We start from the raw sequence: 17,165 nt of genomic DNA on the forward strand, positions 1-17,165 counted from the left end.
ATTCATTAGAATTATAGCACTAATCACTCTGGAACGTAATTTACTAACCCCCCCCCCCACCCACTGGTCCTAGCTTGATATTACACGTGTTCAGTTTTCAACCAATTTCATTGTAAGTCCTTTATTCTACCTCCAATTTCAATGGTTTTTAAATGAATTTGGAATTCTCCACTGATACTCTTCTGAAAATATAAAGTATTTCAAAGAAAGATCTGTATTAATTAATCTTTCTTTACACAATTGTATCATAAGGTGTCTACATTTTTTGATTAATAACATTTTAGTTAACTGAAACAGATTTGTTGCCTTTTAAAATATCAGGGTTGTTTCAGGGTTCTATTCAAGCTCTCACCACTTCACATCAGTTCCTTCAAGACTGCAAATTTGTTCTAGAAATTTCTACCTCTTCTATTCAGAACAGTTAACTTCTTCAATGAAAGCAACACGCACAACACACTGGAGGAACTCAGCAGGTCGGGCAGCATCCGTGGAAACGATGAGTCGACGTTTCGGGCCAGAACCCTTCGTCGGGACTGAAGAGGGAAGGGGCAGAGACCCTATAAAGAAGGTGGGGAGAGGGTGGGAAGGAGAAGGCTGGTAGGTTCCAGGTGAAAAACCAGTAAAGGGAAAGATAAAGGGGTGGGGGAGGGGAAGCAGGGAGCTGATAGGCAGCTTCTTTATAGGGCCTCTGCCCCTTCTCTCTTCAGTAACCTACCAGCCTTCTCCTTCCCACTGTCCCCCCACCTTCTTTATAGGGCCTCTGCCCCTTCCCTCTTCAGTCTGCCTATCATCTCCCTGCTTCCCCTCCCCCACCCCTTTATCTTTCCCCTTACCGGTTTTTCAGATGGAACCTACCAGCCTTCTCCTTCCCACTCTCCCCCCACCTTCTTTATAGGGCCTCTGCCCCTTCCCTCTTCAGTCCTGATGAAGGGTTCCGGCCCAAAACGTTGACTGATCATTTCCATGGATGCTGCCCGACCTGCTGAGTTCCTCCAGCATGTTGTGAGTGTTGCTTTGACCCGAGCATCTGCAGAGTATTTTGTTATTTCTTCAATGAAATATTAATTTGATATTTGTCACCATTTTAACAACTTTTTTTTTGTTTTCTCTGCTAAATTGTGAATTACTGGTACCATTTAGGGTACTAGAGCAGGGCTGGAATGAGAACAGAAGTATTGTGAGGAACTGGGCTACATTTGGCAATGAGAGTGGAGCCAGGTTGTGGGCTTGCATTAGTGCCAGGAAAAGCATTGAATGTCAGGCTGGGAATGCTGGGGCTGAGAGATGGTCATTAGAAGGTTACCAGAAAGTGAAAAAAAGTGTGGCCAAGAGCTGGCAGCCCAAGAGTGACTGGGACCACATGCTGGATCTGAGATGTGGCACAGAAAATACACAGGTGTGCTTGGAGAGGGAAAAGAAGAGGGAGTTGTAATGGCTTAAAGGAGAGATTCTAAATTCTTTCTGTTCTAAAAATGAAGTTATCTGAATTAGAATATCAAAGCTATGATAATGCCAGTTGTTTTTTTTTGATGCACAAAGACCAACCAGCTAAAGTTCATATCCCGAATGCTCTGTGGGAGTAAACATGTTGGAATGATGACAGCTTTGGGTTCAACCATACTATCAGTATGATGAAATTATTTCAGCCTCTAGTTGTTTAGGCATTTATGGAGAACAAAAAAGTGTAAAATAATTTATCAGATGACACTTGCTGATGTTTATCGTACTAAATTTAGACATTGCAAGATTCTAAATCACTTTTTAAAAATATCTTTAACAAGAACTAAACACTGAGCTTCATTTTTCATGCTACTTTTCTTTGTCTTTATTGCAGATTTCAAGATGAATCTAAATTCAGATGCTAAAGAAGCAAAAGCTTTGGAGACCTCTGCAAATACTATTGAATCATATGACATAGCAACCACGAGTAATGTGAACAGGACTTTAGAAGACTACAAAGCTGATGTCAATTTAAGTGATGGTGAAGAGGAGAATGGTGATGAGGGCAATAAAGAGGAAGAAAGGAGGGCACCAATTGAGTTGATGGGAGAGGTAAAATTATGGTCCTTTTTAAAAAAAAATACTTCTAAGTACAGACTTGTTCAAATTATCGGATGCAACTTATTTAGGAAAGAGTAAATTAAGTGGCACAGAGCAGTGGAGCATTAGACAAAATGTGATCATAGATAAGAATTGGGGATCAGATAAATTAATACAGCCAAGAGGCAACTTGTAGTTTTCTTTGTTCATAAGTAAGTAAGATTAGTGAAGAATCTTATAAGCCAGAAATTTCTAGAAACACTCTGCAAGTCAGGCAACTGACTGAAACAGAATGGGCTGGGTCATCCATGTGTGACATTGTTTGAAAGTTTCTCTCCAACAGCACAGCCTGGCCTCCAGCCCTTTACCTTTCCCACTCAGCTGCCTTCAACTATCACCTTCTGACTAGTCCTCCTTCCCCTCCCCCCCACACACTTTTATTCTGGCATCTTCCCCCTTCCTTTCCAGTCCTGAAACGGCCCGAAACGTCGGCTATTTATTCATTTTCATAGGTGCTGCCTGGCCTGCTGATTTCCTCTAGCATTTTGTGTGTTGATAGGGAATAAACAGTCTGCTTTTCTGGTAGAGACCCTTCATCAGGGGTGGGGGCAAAAAACCAGAATAAGAAGGTGGGGGGTAGGGTTGGAGTACAAATTGATAGGTGAGAGCAGGTGAAGGGGAAGATGGGGGAAGGGGATGAAGTAAGAAGCTAGGAAAGGACAGGTGGAATAGATAAAGGGATGAATTAAGAAACTGGGAGGCGATAGGTGGAATAGATAAAGGGCTGAAGAAGAAGGAATCGAATAGGAGAGGACTTGGTCATGGAAGAAAGGGAAACAGGAGGGATATCAGAGGAAGGTGATGAAGAGTGAGAAACAGTTAAGAGGGCAACCAGAATGTGGAATAAAAAAATGAGAAGGGGGAAGAAGTTAGCGGAAGTTGGAGAAATCAATGTGCATGCCATCAGATTAGAGACTACTCAGACGTAATATGTAATATTGCTCCTCCAGCCTGAGTTTGGCCTTATCATGGTAGTAGAGGAGGCCACGGCAGACATGTCAGAATGGGAATGGAGAGTCCCTTTCTGACATGACCTTTTTTTTATGTATATGAGTACATAATGCACACACCTGCCAGGTTAGTTGACCAAGGTATCAGCTGGCAAGAAAGCCCTGAAAATTGGTAGCTGCACTTCAGGTTTAGGCCTAGAATGTTAACTTGTTGCTTACAGAAGTACATCTTCTGCAAGACACCATTTTCTCACAAAGCTATCAGGCAGATGCATACGTGTGGTTAATGGTGTTCCCCAATTTCAAAACCTGATTGCAAACAATTTTTATGATATCAATAAATTTTGGGGTGAAAAGTTGCATTTGAGCTTTTTGATATCTAATCAAGTCATCACAGCTGGAAGACTTTTACCTGCTCTGGTTTTAAAGGTGAATGGTTGTGTCTGGAAGATGTTTCCAATGTGATTATATCAATTAGAACCCATTATAACTATACCAAATTGACCAGTTTTAACCAGACATCTGCAAATATCTTTATACAAACACAATGAAATGCACTCACTGTTAAAACTTATTGTAAATGTGATAACTTGCTAAACAAAAAGAATGTTATTGGAATAAATCTTGCTACTCTGACAAGTACAATTAAACCTCAATGATTAGTTGTACCTGCAAGCTGATTAAATCATTTACTTAATATAGCTAACCTTCCACTCATCAAGAAATTTGTTCAAATATAGCATGTAGGGCCGGCTGATGGCACAATGACATCAGTGCCGGATCCCGGAACGGAGGTTCCTGGGTTCGAATCCAGTCAGAGCCACTCCCGAGTATGCTTTCCATCTGTGCCGGGTTGAGTGTCGAGATTGCAACTCAACCTCGTAAAGTAAAAAGGGAAAAATACTGCGAAAATGTCTGTGTGAGGAGTGGCATGCCACACGGTCTTTCTCTCACTCCGCGCCTTGTAAAGGCTTGAAAAATACATCATCACGCACATGCACGGACGCACACGCACAGATGCGCACGCACGCACACGCCAAAAAAATTTTTTAAAAACAAATATAGCATGTAACCTAAACTGTGAGACACAGTAATATCCTGGAATTCTAACAATGTGTAGGTGAGATAAATACTGATTTTATCTTTATTTCAAATATTTATTATCTCCTCTGGAGGAGATAGGATGGGAAAACACAGGAATTGTCAGGAAATTCAGATTGTAAACTCTGCACCAGCATTGTTGTCCAAAATTAGGGTAAATAATGTGAGGAAAATACTGGTACCCTAAAAATAATGGAAATATGTCTTTGTTCGGCCAACTATGAAGTCCTAAGACTCTCACTGAGTTAGTACCAACCAGCGCTGCTTCAAGCATGATCCATTAAATACGTTATCATATGTTTCAAAAGTGTATCTTTCTAGGAAGGTGGTTTGAATCAGCAGGAAGTCATTGTATTCTCAGATTAGAGTTCGTTCAGTGGCATACTGATTGGCAACTTGTTAAATTTACCCCGATCCTGAATGATCCCAGGTGAGAACTGCCCCAAGGAAGCACTTCTGACCTGATTGATAGCAAAAATACATTGATAGCCAATAAAACTTTGTTTATTGGACAAACAACCTGTCAGAGATGTCAAAAAGTCTGTGAAATTCTGTGACATTCATAAACTTTGGAAAAATTATTAAATATTAACCACAATTCAACAAATTATGAAAACACTGGAAACATTTTATTTAAATGTATTACATGTACTAAAAGCTGGGGCTGCAATTATGATGTTATTTATCAAATTTGATTTTTTCATATGCCAAATGAGAAAATTTGCAGATGCTTGAAATCTGAGAAACACACACAAAATGCTGGAGGAACTCAGCAAACCAGGCAGCATCTATGGAAAAGAGTACAGTCAACATTATGGTCCGAAACCCTCAGCAGGACTCCTGACGAAGGGTTTTGACCCAAAATGTTGACTGTCCAGTTTTCCTAGATGCTGCCTGGCCTGCTGAGTTCCCCTAGCATTTTGTGTGTGTTTCTCATAGGCCCCTTGTGTGTGACTCTGACCACACAAATTTCATATTTCTTTCAGTGTGCATCATTGGGTTGTGGAGCACGTTTATACCAGAGCTTGTGTTTTTTTCTCTTCACTTTGAACCAACAAAGGCCTGATAATGCTTCAACCATTTTGGCATCATTTAACAGTGACTGATGACATACGGTACATACAAAAATGTGACCTCAGCCGAGGCTGACTTGCCTTTTGCCAGATTTATAACAAAATTGGCTTTGGGTATACTGGCAGTCAAAGCTTTCATCTGCTTGAGATGATGATCACTACACCACGCATACCTAGACCAATCACTTCACAATAAGATATAACCATATAGCAATTACAGCACGGAAACAGGCCATCTCGGCCCTTCTAGTCCGTGCCGAACTCTTACTCTCACCTAGTCCCACTGACCTGCACTCAGCCCATAACCTTCCATTCCTTTCCTGTCCATATAGCTGTCCAATTTAACTTTAAATGACAACATCGAACCTACCTCAACCACTTCTGCTGGAAGCTCGTTCCACACAGCTACCACTCTCTGAGTAAAGAAGTTCCCCCTTCATGTTACTCCTAAACTTTTGCCCTTTAACTCCCAACTCATGTCCTTTTGTTTGAATCTCCCCCACTCTCAATGGAAAAAGCCTATCCATGTCAACTCTATCTATCCCCCTCATAATTTTAAATACCTCTATCAAGTCCCCCCTCAACTTTCTACGCTCCAGAGAATAAAGACCTAATTTGCTCAACTTTCTCTGTAACTTAGGAGATGAAACCCAGGTAACATTCTAGTAAATCTTCTCTGTACTCTCTCTATTTTGTTGACATCTTTCCTATAATTTGGTGACCAGAACTGTACACAGTACTCCAAATTTGGCCTTACTAATGCCTTGTACAATTTTAACATTACATCCCAACTCCTATACTCAATGCTCTGATTTATAAAGGCCAGCATACCAAAAGTTTTCTTCACCACCCTATCCACATGAGATTCCACCTTCAGGGAACTATGCACCATTATTCCTAGATTCCCCTGTTCTACTGAATTCTTCAATGCCCTACCACTTACCATAAGTTCTATTTTGATTAGGCCTACCAAAATGTCGCACCTCACATTTATCAGCATTAATCTCCATCTGCCAGCTTTCAGCCCACTCTTCTAACTGGCCTAAATCTCTCTGCAAGCTTTGAAAACCTACTTCATTATCCACAACTCCACCTATCTTCGTATCATCTGCATACTTACTAATCCAATTTACCACCCCATCATCCAGATCATTAATATATATGACAAACAACACTGGACCCAGTACAGATCCTGGAGGCGCACCACTAGACACCGGCCTCCAATCTGACAAACAGTTATCCACCACTACTCTCTGGTGTCTCCCATCCAGCCACTGCTGAATCCATTTTACTACTTCAATATTAATACCTAACGATTGAGCCTTCCTAACTAACCTTCCGTGTGGAACCTTGTCAAAGGCCTTGCTGAAGTCCATATAGACAACATCCACTGCTTTACCCTCGTCAACTTTCCTAGTAACCTCTTCAAAAAATTCAGTAAGATTTGTCAAACATGACCTTCCACACACAAATCCATGTTGACTATTCCTAATCAGACTCTGTCTATCCAGATAATTATACATACCAACTCTAAGAATACTTTCCATCAATTTACCCACCACTGACATCAAACTCACAGGCCGATAATTGCTAGGTTTACTCTTAGAACCCTTTTTAAACAATGGAACAACATGAGCAATACGTCAATCCTCCGGCACCATCCCCGTTTCTAATGACATTTGACATATTTCTGTCAGAGCCCCTCCTATTTCCGTACTAACTTTGCTCAAGGTCCTAGGGAATATCCTCTCAGGACCCGGAGACTTATCCACTTTTATATTCCTTAAAAGCACCAGTACTTCCTCTTCTTTAATCATTATAGTTTGCATAACTATCCTACTTGTTTCCCTTACCTTACACAGTTCGATATCATTCTCCTTAGTGAATACCGAAGAAAATAAATTGTTCAAAATCTCCCCCATCTCTTTTGGCTCCACACATAGCCATCCACTCTGATTCCCTAAGGGACCAATTTTATCCCTTTCTATCCTTTTGCTATTAATATAACTGTAGAAATTTATTTATTTTCACCTTACTTGCCAAAGCAACCTCATATCTTCTTTTAGCTTTTCTAATTTCTTTCTTAAGATTCTTTTTACATTCTTTATATTCCTCAAGCACCTCATTTACTCCAAGCTGCCTATATTTATTGTAGATCTCTCTCTTTTCCGGAACCAAGTTTCCAATATTCCTTGAAAATCATAGCTCTCTCAAACTTTTAACCTTTCCTTTCAACCTAACAGGAACATAAGGATTCTGTACCCTCAAAATTTCACCTTTAAATGACCTCCCTTTCTCTATTACATCCTTCCCATAAAACAAATTGTCCCAATCCACTCCTTCTAAATCCTTTTGCATCTCCTCAAAGTTGACCTTTCTCCAATCAAAAATCTCAACCCTGGGTCCAGTCCTATCCTTCTCCATAATTATACTGAAACTAATGGCATTGTGATCACTGGACCCGAAGTGCTCCCCAGTACATACCTCTGTCACCTGACCTATCTCATTCCCTAACAGGAGATCCAACACTGCCCCTTCTCTAGTTGTCACCTCTATGTATTGCTGCAAAAAACTATCTGGCACACATTTTACAAACTCCAAACCATCCAGCCCTTTTACAGAATGGGTTTCCCAGTCTATGTGTGGAATATTTAAATCTCCCACAATCACAACCTTGTGCTTACTACAAATATCTGCTATCTCCTTACAAATTTGCTCCTCCAATTCTTGCTCCCCCATTCGGTGGTCTATAATACATCCCTATAAGCGTTACTACACTTTTCCCATTCCTCAATTCCACCCAAATAGCCTCCCTAGACGAGTCTTCTAATCTATCCTGCCAAAGCACCACTGTAATATTTTCTCTGACAAGCAATGCAACACCTCCCCCTCTTGCCCCTCTGATTCTATCACACCTGAAGCAATGAAATCCAGGAATATTTAGTTGCCAATCACACCCCTCCTGCAACCATTTTTCACTAATAGCTACAACTTGATATTTCCAGGTATCAATCCATGCTCTAAGCTCATCCACCTTTCTTACAATGCTCCTAGCATTAAAATAGATGCATTTAAGAAACTCTCCACCCCTTACTCTCTGTTTATCCCTAATGGTGCAAACAGCTTTATCTTTTTCTTCCTTCTCCCCTACATCTTCGGTCTGAGTGCTCCCGTTCTCTGTCCCCTGCCTATCCTCCCTCACACACTGTCTACTAGCTTTCTCTATTTGTGAACTAACCTCCTCTCTACTAGTCTCTTCAATTTGATTCCCACCCCCCCAACCATTCTAGTTTAAAGTCTCCCCAGTAGCCTTCGAAAATCTCCCTGCTAGGATATCGGTCCCCCTAGGATTCAAGTGCAACCTGCTTTTTGTACAGGTCACACCTGCACCAAAAGATGTCCCAATGATCTAGAAACTTGAATCCCTGCCCCCTGCTCCAATCCTTCAGCCACGCATTTATCCTCCACCTCATTCCATTCCTACTCTCACTGTCACGTGGCACAGGCAGTAATCCCGAGATTACTACCTTTGCGGTCCTTCTTCTCAACTCCCTTCCTAAGTCCTTATATTCTCCTTTCAGGACGTCTTCTCTTTTCCTACCTATGTCATTGGTACCTATATGTACCATGACCTCTGGCTGCTCACCCTCCCACTTCAGGATATCTTGGACACGATCAGAAACATCCCGGACCCTGGCACCAGGGAGGCAAACTACTATACGGGTGTCCTGACTGCATTCACAGAATCGCCTATCTGACCCCCTAACTATTGAGTCCCCTATTACTACTGCCCTCCTCTTCCTTTCCCTACCCTTCTGAGCTTCAGGGCCGGACTCTGTGCTGGAAGCACGGCCATTGTTGCTTCCCCCAGGTAAGCTGTCCCCCCCCCCCATCAGTACTCAAACAGGAGTACTTATTGTCAAGGGGCACAGCCACTGGGGTACTCTCTAGTACCTGACACTTCCCCTTCCCCCTCCTAACCGTGACCCACTTGTCTACCTCCCATGGTCCCGGTGTGACCACCTGCCTGTAACTCCTCTCTATCAACTCCTCACTCTCCCTGACCTGACGAAGGTCATCAAGCTGCAGCTCCAGTTCCCTAACATAGTCCCTTAGGGGCTGCAGCTCGGTGCATCTGGCGCAGATGTGGACGTTTAGAAGGCTAGGAGACTCCAGGACCTCCCACATCCAACACCGAGAACAGCAAGCTGCCCTCACACTCATACTTCCCCCTTTCCTCAAATAACAGGGAAAACTGAAAACCAAACCTACTCTGCCTCACCTGTTTCCGCCTAAGCCTGTTGAGCCAAAACCCTTAAGCTTTCACTCTGCTCCCGGCTCACTCCGCTGCCCGCAGAACGATGGCTGTGTTCCTTTTAAATCTTCCGCACTTCACTGCCCGACTTCACACACCTACACAGTCCCGCCTCTCTTAACTCCGATGAGAAAAAGAAAAAATCAAAATGGCTTCCGCTGCACTCCCGCTCCGATTCTCAGACTTCCTTCTCCGAGTTAAACCCGAATCAGGATTTCTGACCTTTTTAAATCTTCTGCGCTTCACTGCCCAACGTCACACGACTGCGCGGTCCCGCCTCTCTTAACTCCGATGAGAAAAAGAAAAAATCAAAATGGCTTCCGCCACACTCCTGCTCCGATTCTCAGACTTCCTTCTCCGATGGTCTTTTGACTTCAAAATCTATCTCGCTGCACCCTGCACTGCATTTTCTTTTTGCAGCTATCATTTATGCTATCAGCCATTTAGATTATGCCAATTGGCTGACTCATATTATTGTGCCCAGATCTCAGTCTTTCTACTGCACCATTTTCAACCTTTTACGTCTATGCTAATTTCTAGGAGAGAAATCTGCCCCATATCCCTACTATCTCCCCAATTCATTATTCTCTTTGAAGTACTTAATTCCTTTCCTTAGGCATTGATTGATTTTGTTTTCATGAACCTTACAGATAGTAAATTCCAAGTCATAACCACACTCTAATAGTTTTTCCTCCTATCCCCCATGTATCTTTTGTCCGCTGCTTCTCAAACCATATATTATCGAGACTAGTTTTCCCCTAGTTATCTTACCTAAGCTACTTTGTCAACAATTGTCTGAATCTTCTTTGCTCCTTGTTGCTGAAAATCCTTATCCTGACTCTAATGCAGACAGATTTCTACTAGATGGATGATCTGTCTAAAATCCGCCTTTTTCATCTAACCAGCACTAGCGTTCACATTTCAAAAGTTTAATGAGACTACTTTTTCCCAAGCAGCGAAGCTGTGTATTGCTTTGTTTGTGAGAGAATGAGACTGAAGTAAATAAGAGAACAAGACAGCTCTACAGTTGTCTGCCACATGGAGCTGGTGTTAGGTTTGAATTGCAAACACTCTGTAAATACCAGCCGTATTAAGGTTTGAAAGCAGCAACATTTCATCATGATTTAAATGCCTTTAAAATCAAATTAGTTGGATGTTGAGAATAAGAACAATCTCTATTTGTTACTTGATTTCTGCTTAAAGTTAACATGCAATTCATAACAGCATTGAGACAGGGAGAGAATGAAGTGGCATGAAGCATAGTGTTTGAATTATCTACATGGTATCCAGAAGCCTGAAATAGTGATCTGAAGGCCATAGTGTATCTTGAAGAGCAGCTGAGGAATTTCAGTTTTTATAATTGAATAAACATTGAATTTAAAACTTATATTTGTTTGAAAAACCCCTCTGATTCACATCAGGAAATGAAATCTACTATACTTTCCTAGTCTGATAGAGATGCGTTTCCAAGCTCACAGCAATGTAGTTGACTCTCTTAACTTCACTCTTAGCTCCTGCAAATTTAGTCAGACCATTGGCAGCAAATGTTAGGACAGCACAAGAGCACAGCTAGTGGAGCTGCTGGCTCACAGCTCCAGCAACTAGTGTTCAATCCTGGACTCTGTGTTACCTGTATATGGTGTTTGCATGTTCTCTGACATATTCTGATTCCTCATACATTCCAGAAAATGCATAGGTAGGTTGGTTAATTGCTCCTAGCTTTTAGGTGAGAGGTAGATTGTGGGAAGAATTTGATGGAGATCTGGAGAGATTAAACAGGGTTAATGTAAAAATGGATGTTTGATGATCAGCATGGACTCAGTGGAATATAGTGTTTGACTGCTATATTTCTGAATGACTGTCCTTTCCTGCAGTATCAGCATCTTGTGAATTACATTTTTTTAAAAAAAATCTTGAGCGATTGAATAAATTAATACTAAACACCTTCACGCACAGATAAGCACACTATAAACAGCAGAAGGACCATATTCCCTTGGAAGATACCCACCCACCAATCCCACCTGGAGCAGCACTGTTTCTACATTGGCTTGATTAGCTGGCAAACAGAAAAAATTGGTATAAGAGGTACTGGGGTAATGAGCCTCAGGGATTGTGCTGGTACTTCAATTTCTTATATGTTTACATTAATGACATGGATAAATTGATAGTTTGATTGCCAGGTTTATTGATGATACAATGGTAGCTAGGAATGTTAGTTGTGAAGAAGCCTCAAAGGGATGTAGTTTGGTTAAGTTTGGTAAAGATCTTGACATTAACCTCTTTTCTAACCTTGTTATTGTGCCACATTTGTCACTGTGAGCCTCTTGACTAACAAAAGGGAAAGGAAATTGATGTAGTATTTTGTCAGCTGGTTGACCGTTCTGACTAAAAATGGTAATGGAGTTTTCAAGACATGGTGCTTTGATTTTTTGCCTTTAATAATTACAGGTAAAAGCTCCATTGTTAGATCACTACAGGGAAACAATAAATCTACATTTTAGTTGTCTTTCTTCTTCTGAATCAAATCCTAACTTCAAGCAGACATATTTTGCAATTTAGTTAACATTAAAAAAACTGCTGAGAATCCTCACTCTGAGAATCATGGTGGTCCATCTGCTGTCCTATCACTTTTCACATCATCAGCTTGGAAGCAGACTGCCACAGCAAGTGTTCTCATTTCTGATGGATGTTGGACCGAAGCTGTAAACTGTATAATATGTTGAAAGTATAAAAAATGACTAACTTCTTCCAATGAATTAAAAAAAATTCTTGGTGTATATATACTCTGTGGGCAGCTTCTGGGACAGAGGAAACGGATCCCTGTTATTCCCATCACACTTTTTACATTGCTCAATTGCATTGGTTTTTCAGAGGGCCCAAAAATTGCTGCCAAGGATAACAGTGCAGTAAGGTAATGAAAGGGTATTCCATCACTGCAACCCGTGTGCAACTGAAATGTAAATCACACCCTTTATGAGTTTTTATACTGCATTTCAGTGGCATTCCTTACTTCCACGAAATATTTTGCCCAGTATTCAAGGATGGTCATATTGTTCAGCCCAGCTTTGCAGGATGAAATCTGTTCATTTTACACAGGTAGGTACTAGTATTTCATTTATTCAAGAGGCATCTATTAACAGTTATGGAGCAGTGGTGCTGTTCTGCAGTGTCACCTGCTGGTTTGAAGAGTACACTATACAGTTTTAAAAGCCTACAAATATTGTTTATAATTACTAAAAATAATACTGTGAACTTTATGTTGTAAGTGCAATTTTTGTACATGAAGAACTGCAATGAAATTACATTTTGTAATGCATAATCTGATGCTAGTTTGGTTAAAGCACATTGTATTAAATCATCCTTGCTATGGCTTGAGGTCTGCAGGAGACTGATAGTGTTTAGCCTTTGCTATGGAAATTAATATTGGACTTGTGCAGAGTTGTGTAAATCCAAGATTTAGAATAAGAGATACTTCACCTTTGCTAAACACTCATTTGCTGAACTCCACAAGGTTCAATGTTGGATCCAGTTCTTTGTTAAATTCTGCAGAATTGCTTTGAAGAAATTGGTGTAGAATTGGAGACCCTGCTCATTTCAGAAGGGAAGATAAGTTACTTTTTTATGTTAGTTTAGTTCAATAATTTTAATGATTCACAAGTGTTTTAATGAGCTTCATTTATTTAAAGATTAAATTTCTTTTCATTATATTAATTGGTTTTAAATGTCTTTGACTATCAGAAATGTTTTCAATCTCTTTAAAACTGCTTCACAAACTGAGAGAAACCAAAACAACACCCCAGCTTTGGCTTTTTATTACAGTGTATCAGAGCTTCTAAGGATGGGACCATTGGACTATAGCATCTGAAGCACACCTGAGAGAATACAGGTCTATTCCTTTTAATCTCCTCATTAGCCTAGACTTGTATTTGGACGTTAGCAAGGTTTTCGACAAGGTCCTGCATGGTAGGGTGATTTGGAAGGTTAGGTCCCATGGGATCCAGGAAGAGCTAGTACGGGGGAATTCAGAATTGGCTTGGAGGTTGGAAGCAGAGGATGATGGGTGAAAACTGCTTTTTAGGAGTGAAAGCAGAGGACAGTGTTGGGACCCTTGTTATTTCTTATTTATATAAATAAATATAAATGCACAGGGCGTGGTCAGTAAGTTTGTAGATGACACAAACTTAGTTGTTGATAGTGAGAAAGGTTATTGTAAGATTACTGGGGAATCTTGATCAGCTGGAGGAGTGGGAAATACAGCTAAGTAAGGTGATGCATTTTGGAGAGTCAAATCAGCATAGAACTTGTACTATGAACGGTAGGGCACGAGGGAGTGTAATGGAACAGAGAGACTTAGGAGTACAAGTGCATTGTTCTTTAAAAGCAGCATCACAGGCAGAAAGCTGATGAAAAAGCCATTTAACATGTTAGTCTTCATCAGTCAGGGCATTGAGTACATGGAGTTGCGACATTATGTTGCAGTTGTACAAGTTGTTGTTGAGGCTACAGTTGGAGTACTATGTACAGATTTGTTCACCTTTGTATAGGAATGATGTGGTTAAACTGGAATGAGTACAGAAAGGATTTACAAGAATGTAGCCAGGACTAGAATGAATGAATTGTAGAAAGAGGTAGATGGACTAGGTCATCATTTCATAGAACATAAGAGAATGAGGAGTGACCTTATATAAATGTTTAAAATTATGAGAGGCATAGATGAGAGGAATGTTAACAGTCATTCTCACAGTGTAGGGGAGACCAAAACTAGGGGCATAGATTTAGAGTGAGAGGGAAAAGATTTAAAAGAGACCTGAAGGGCAACCTATTTACACAGAGGGTGGTGAGTATATGGAACGAGCTGCCAGAAAAGGTGATTGAGACAGGTACAATAATATCATTTAAGAAGCACTTAGATAGGTACATGGAGAGATATGGGCCAAATGTAGGAAATTAGGGCTAGATGGGTGGGCAGTCTGGTTAGCATGGACTTATTGGACCAGAGGGCTATGTTGCTTTATGACTTTGAGCCTAGGCCAGTCCTGCAATAAAAAGCATGGAAAACAGGATCAGGAGAAGGCCATTCACCCATTCATGCCTGCTCCGCTATTAAAAATGCTCATGATTTATCGTCTACTTCCTTACCCTTGCTTTTCCCCATAGCCCTTGATCCCTTCAGCATTAAGAACTAGATTTACTATCTCTTTGAATATATTTAATAACTCGGCTTCTACTGCTTTCTGCAGTAAAGAATTCCACAGATTCACCATCCTCTGAGTGAAGAAATTTCTTCTGATTTTGGTTCTTTGTGACATGTCTCATATCTCAAAGCTGTGATTCCTAGTTATAGATTCCTCTGTCATCAGGAGCATACTTTTTGTATCTAGTCTGTCTGGTTCCACTACAATTTTATGGACTTCTATGAGATTCCCTTACATTCTTCTGAACTCTAACAAATATAGGCCTAATCAACCCAATCTCTCTGCCATTCCAAATATCAGTCTAATAAACCTTTGTTACATTCTTTCTATGGCGAGAATATTTTTCTTCAAATTTGAGGACCAAAACTGCACATTTTCAAAACTCCATTAATTTACTTATTACTATTTATTTGATAATACTGATTTTCCTTCAGTTTTTCTCTCTCACTAGACCCTTGGTTTCCTAACATATCGAGGAGGTATTTGTGTTCTCCTTTGTGAAGACAACATTTGCATATTCAAATTTATTGTTTATTAAAGGTTTTGGCCATTCTGTGAAGCCTACTATTGCACTGATTGCAAAAATTTTTTTTTCTTATTTTTTTCTGATGCAAACAATTGCTTGGACACAGTGAATGGAAATCAGCTGGGGAGGCCTCATCCTGTAGGAAACCTACCAATTATATCTTACAATTTCCTCTTTATATTCAAAATTTACAAACAACACTTTATGTAAAACATATAGAGTTGCATGGTAAAGATTAGTTACTGTTGAATCTCATGCTGCATTCCCTTTTAAATTCTGTTTACTTGTGTTTCACTGACAAGTGTTCAATACTGTACAGTATCAACTTTAAAAATATACATGCATAACATAACTTCCAAAGTTTCGAAGTACATTTATTATCAAAGTATGCATGCAGTATAAAACCCTGAGATTTGTCTTCCCATAGACAACCACGAAACAAAGCCATGAAATCCATTCAAAGAAAAACATCAAACCCCAATGTGCAAAAAAACTAATCACACAAACAGCAAAACAACTAGTGAAAAACACAGAATATAAAACACCAAACCATACAGTTATCAAAAGAGTCCAAGCATATTCAGTCCAGCTTATTTCAGCCTAACCCAGCGCTGTGTCTTTGTTATCTGTGGGCCACAGGGAGCAGTCCGCCCTGTCAAAATTGCACAACAATAGCAACCAAAAAAAGCGTGACCAGAAACACATCATAACATCAACTATAGAGTCCAAACCACAAATCACATCAATTAAACCTTGCCCAAGACCCAGGACTCCAGCACCATGCTCTGGCAGCATCAAGCAAGAGGGAGAGAGACACCATTCATACGCAGACACCTTCCTCTGGGAGAAGTGGGCGACAGGGAGAGGAAGAGAGACAGGTTACATGCAGACACCTTCCTCTGGGAGCAGCAAGCCAGAGGGAGAGAAGGACTGGTTACCTGCAGGCTGTCTGCGCGGGACACCCACCCCACTTCCGCTCTCGTCTTCATGGGTTTCAATCTTCCACGACACTTTAATCGGTGAGATTGGTGAAAAATAGAGTCAATCATAGGCTTGTGGCCCGTCTTAAAGCATCTTGGCCTCCAGGCCCCACACTTCACTTGATACCTCACCGAACTCACTCGGAGACAGCAAAGCACCAATTGGCCCAAAATGTAGATCACAGGCTCCAACACTAGCAAAATCTCATTTGAAAAATAAAAGAAGTGAAAGAAGTAGTTCCGGAAGATAATGTCGTCAGCGAACAACACAGCCAAGGGCAACATCCTCCAGACTTTCATTTTGTCAACAAGCTATTTTCTTGTTCAAAAGCTACCAAATTTATCAAAACTTACTCTCACAAATCAAAGCTGGTTGTTCTTAACTACTAATGCCTTTCCTCTGTCAATTTTTTGGATTAGAGGGGAGCAAATACAGGCGTACTATAAGATAAAAAGAGAGAGAAAATGAGGAACTATGGCATTTTTTACCGAATAGAAGTAGGGAAAATGTTGAATCTATGATAAGGTATGTAATAACAGAACCCCTTAGAGAGAATAATAGGACTGAAAAGAGTCTCTGTGCACTTATGAAAGGAAAATTATGTTTGACTAATCCACTGGAATTATTTGAGAATATGACTAGCAGAATAGTTAAGTGGATGTAATGTGTTTGAATATTCAGAAGACTTTAATAAGGTCCAACACAGCAGGCTAATGGACAAAATTAGAGCATACAGAGATGGGTGTGGTACACTGATAAGGACTGAGAATTTGGTATCATACAGCAGGCAAAGAGTAGTAATAAATAGATGACTCTGGTGTTGCTGGCTCTGACTAGAGTGCCACTGGAATTGATGTTTGGGCACTGGATATTCATGATCTATCGCAGTTGATTTGGCAGAAGGGACCAAATATCATGCTTACA

General features: G+C 40.5%; 1 protein-coding gene across 2 annotated transcripts in view; it reads left to right on the plus strand.

Annotated features, from left to right (window-relative positions):
- The window catches only part of erich2 (glutamate-rich 2), a 61,906-nt gene that overhangs the window by 17,554 nt on the left and 27,187 nt on the right, over positions 1-17,165 (plus strand). For both annotated transcript variants that reach the window (XM_072259655.1, XM_072259654.1), the window contains one exon: positions 1,835-2,052. In XM_072259655.1, coding sequence (XP_072115756.1) covers positions 1,843-2,052 — 210 coding nt within the window. In that variant the 5' untranslated portion in view covers positions 1,835-1,842. The remainder of the gene's footprint in view (positions 1-1,834; positions 2,053-17,165) is intronic.

Source organism: Mobula birostris, chromosome 6 (assembly GCF_030028105.1).
Source record: "Mobula birostris isolate sMobBir1 chromosome 6, sMobBir1.hap1, whole genome shotgun sequence".
Taxonomy (NCBI): Eukaryota; Metazoa; Chordata; class Chondrichthyes; order Myliobatiformes; family Myliobatidae; genus Mobula; species Mobula birostris.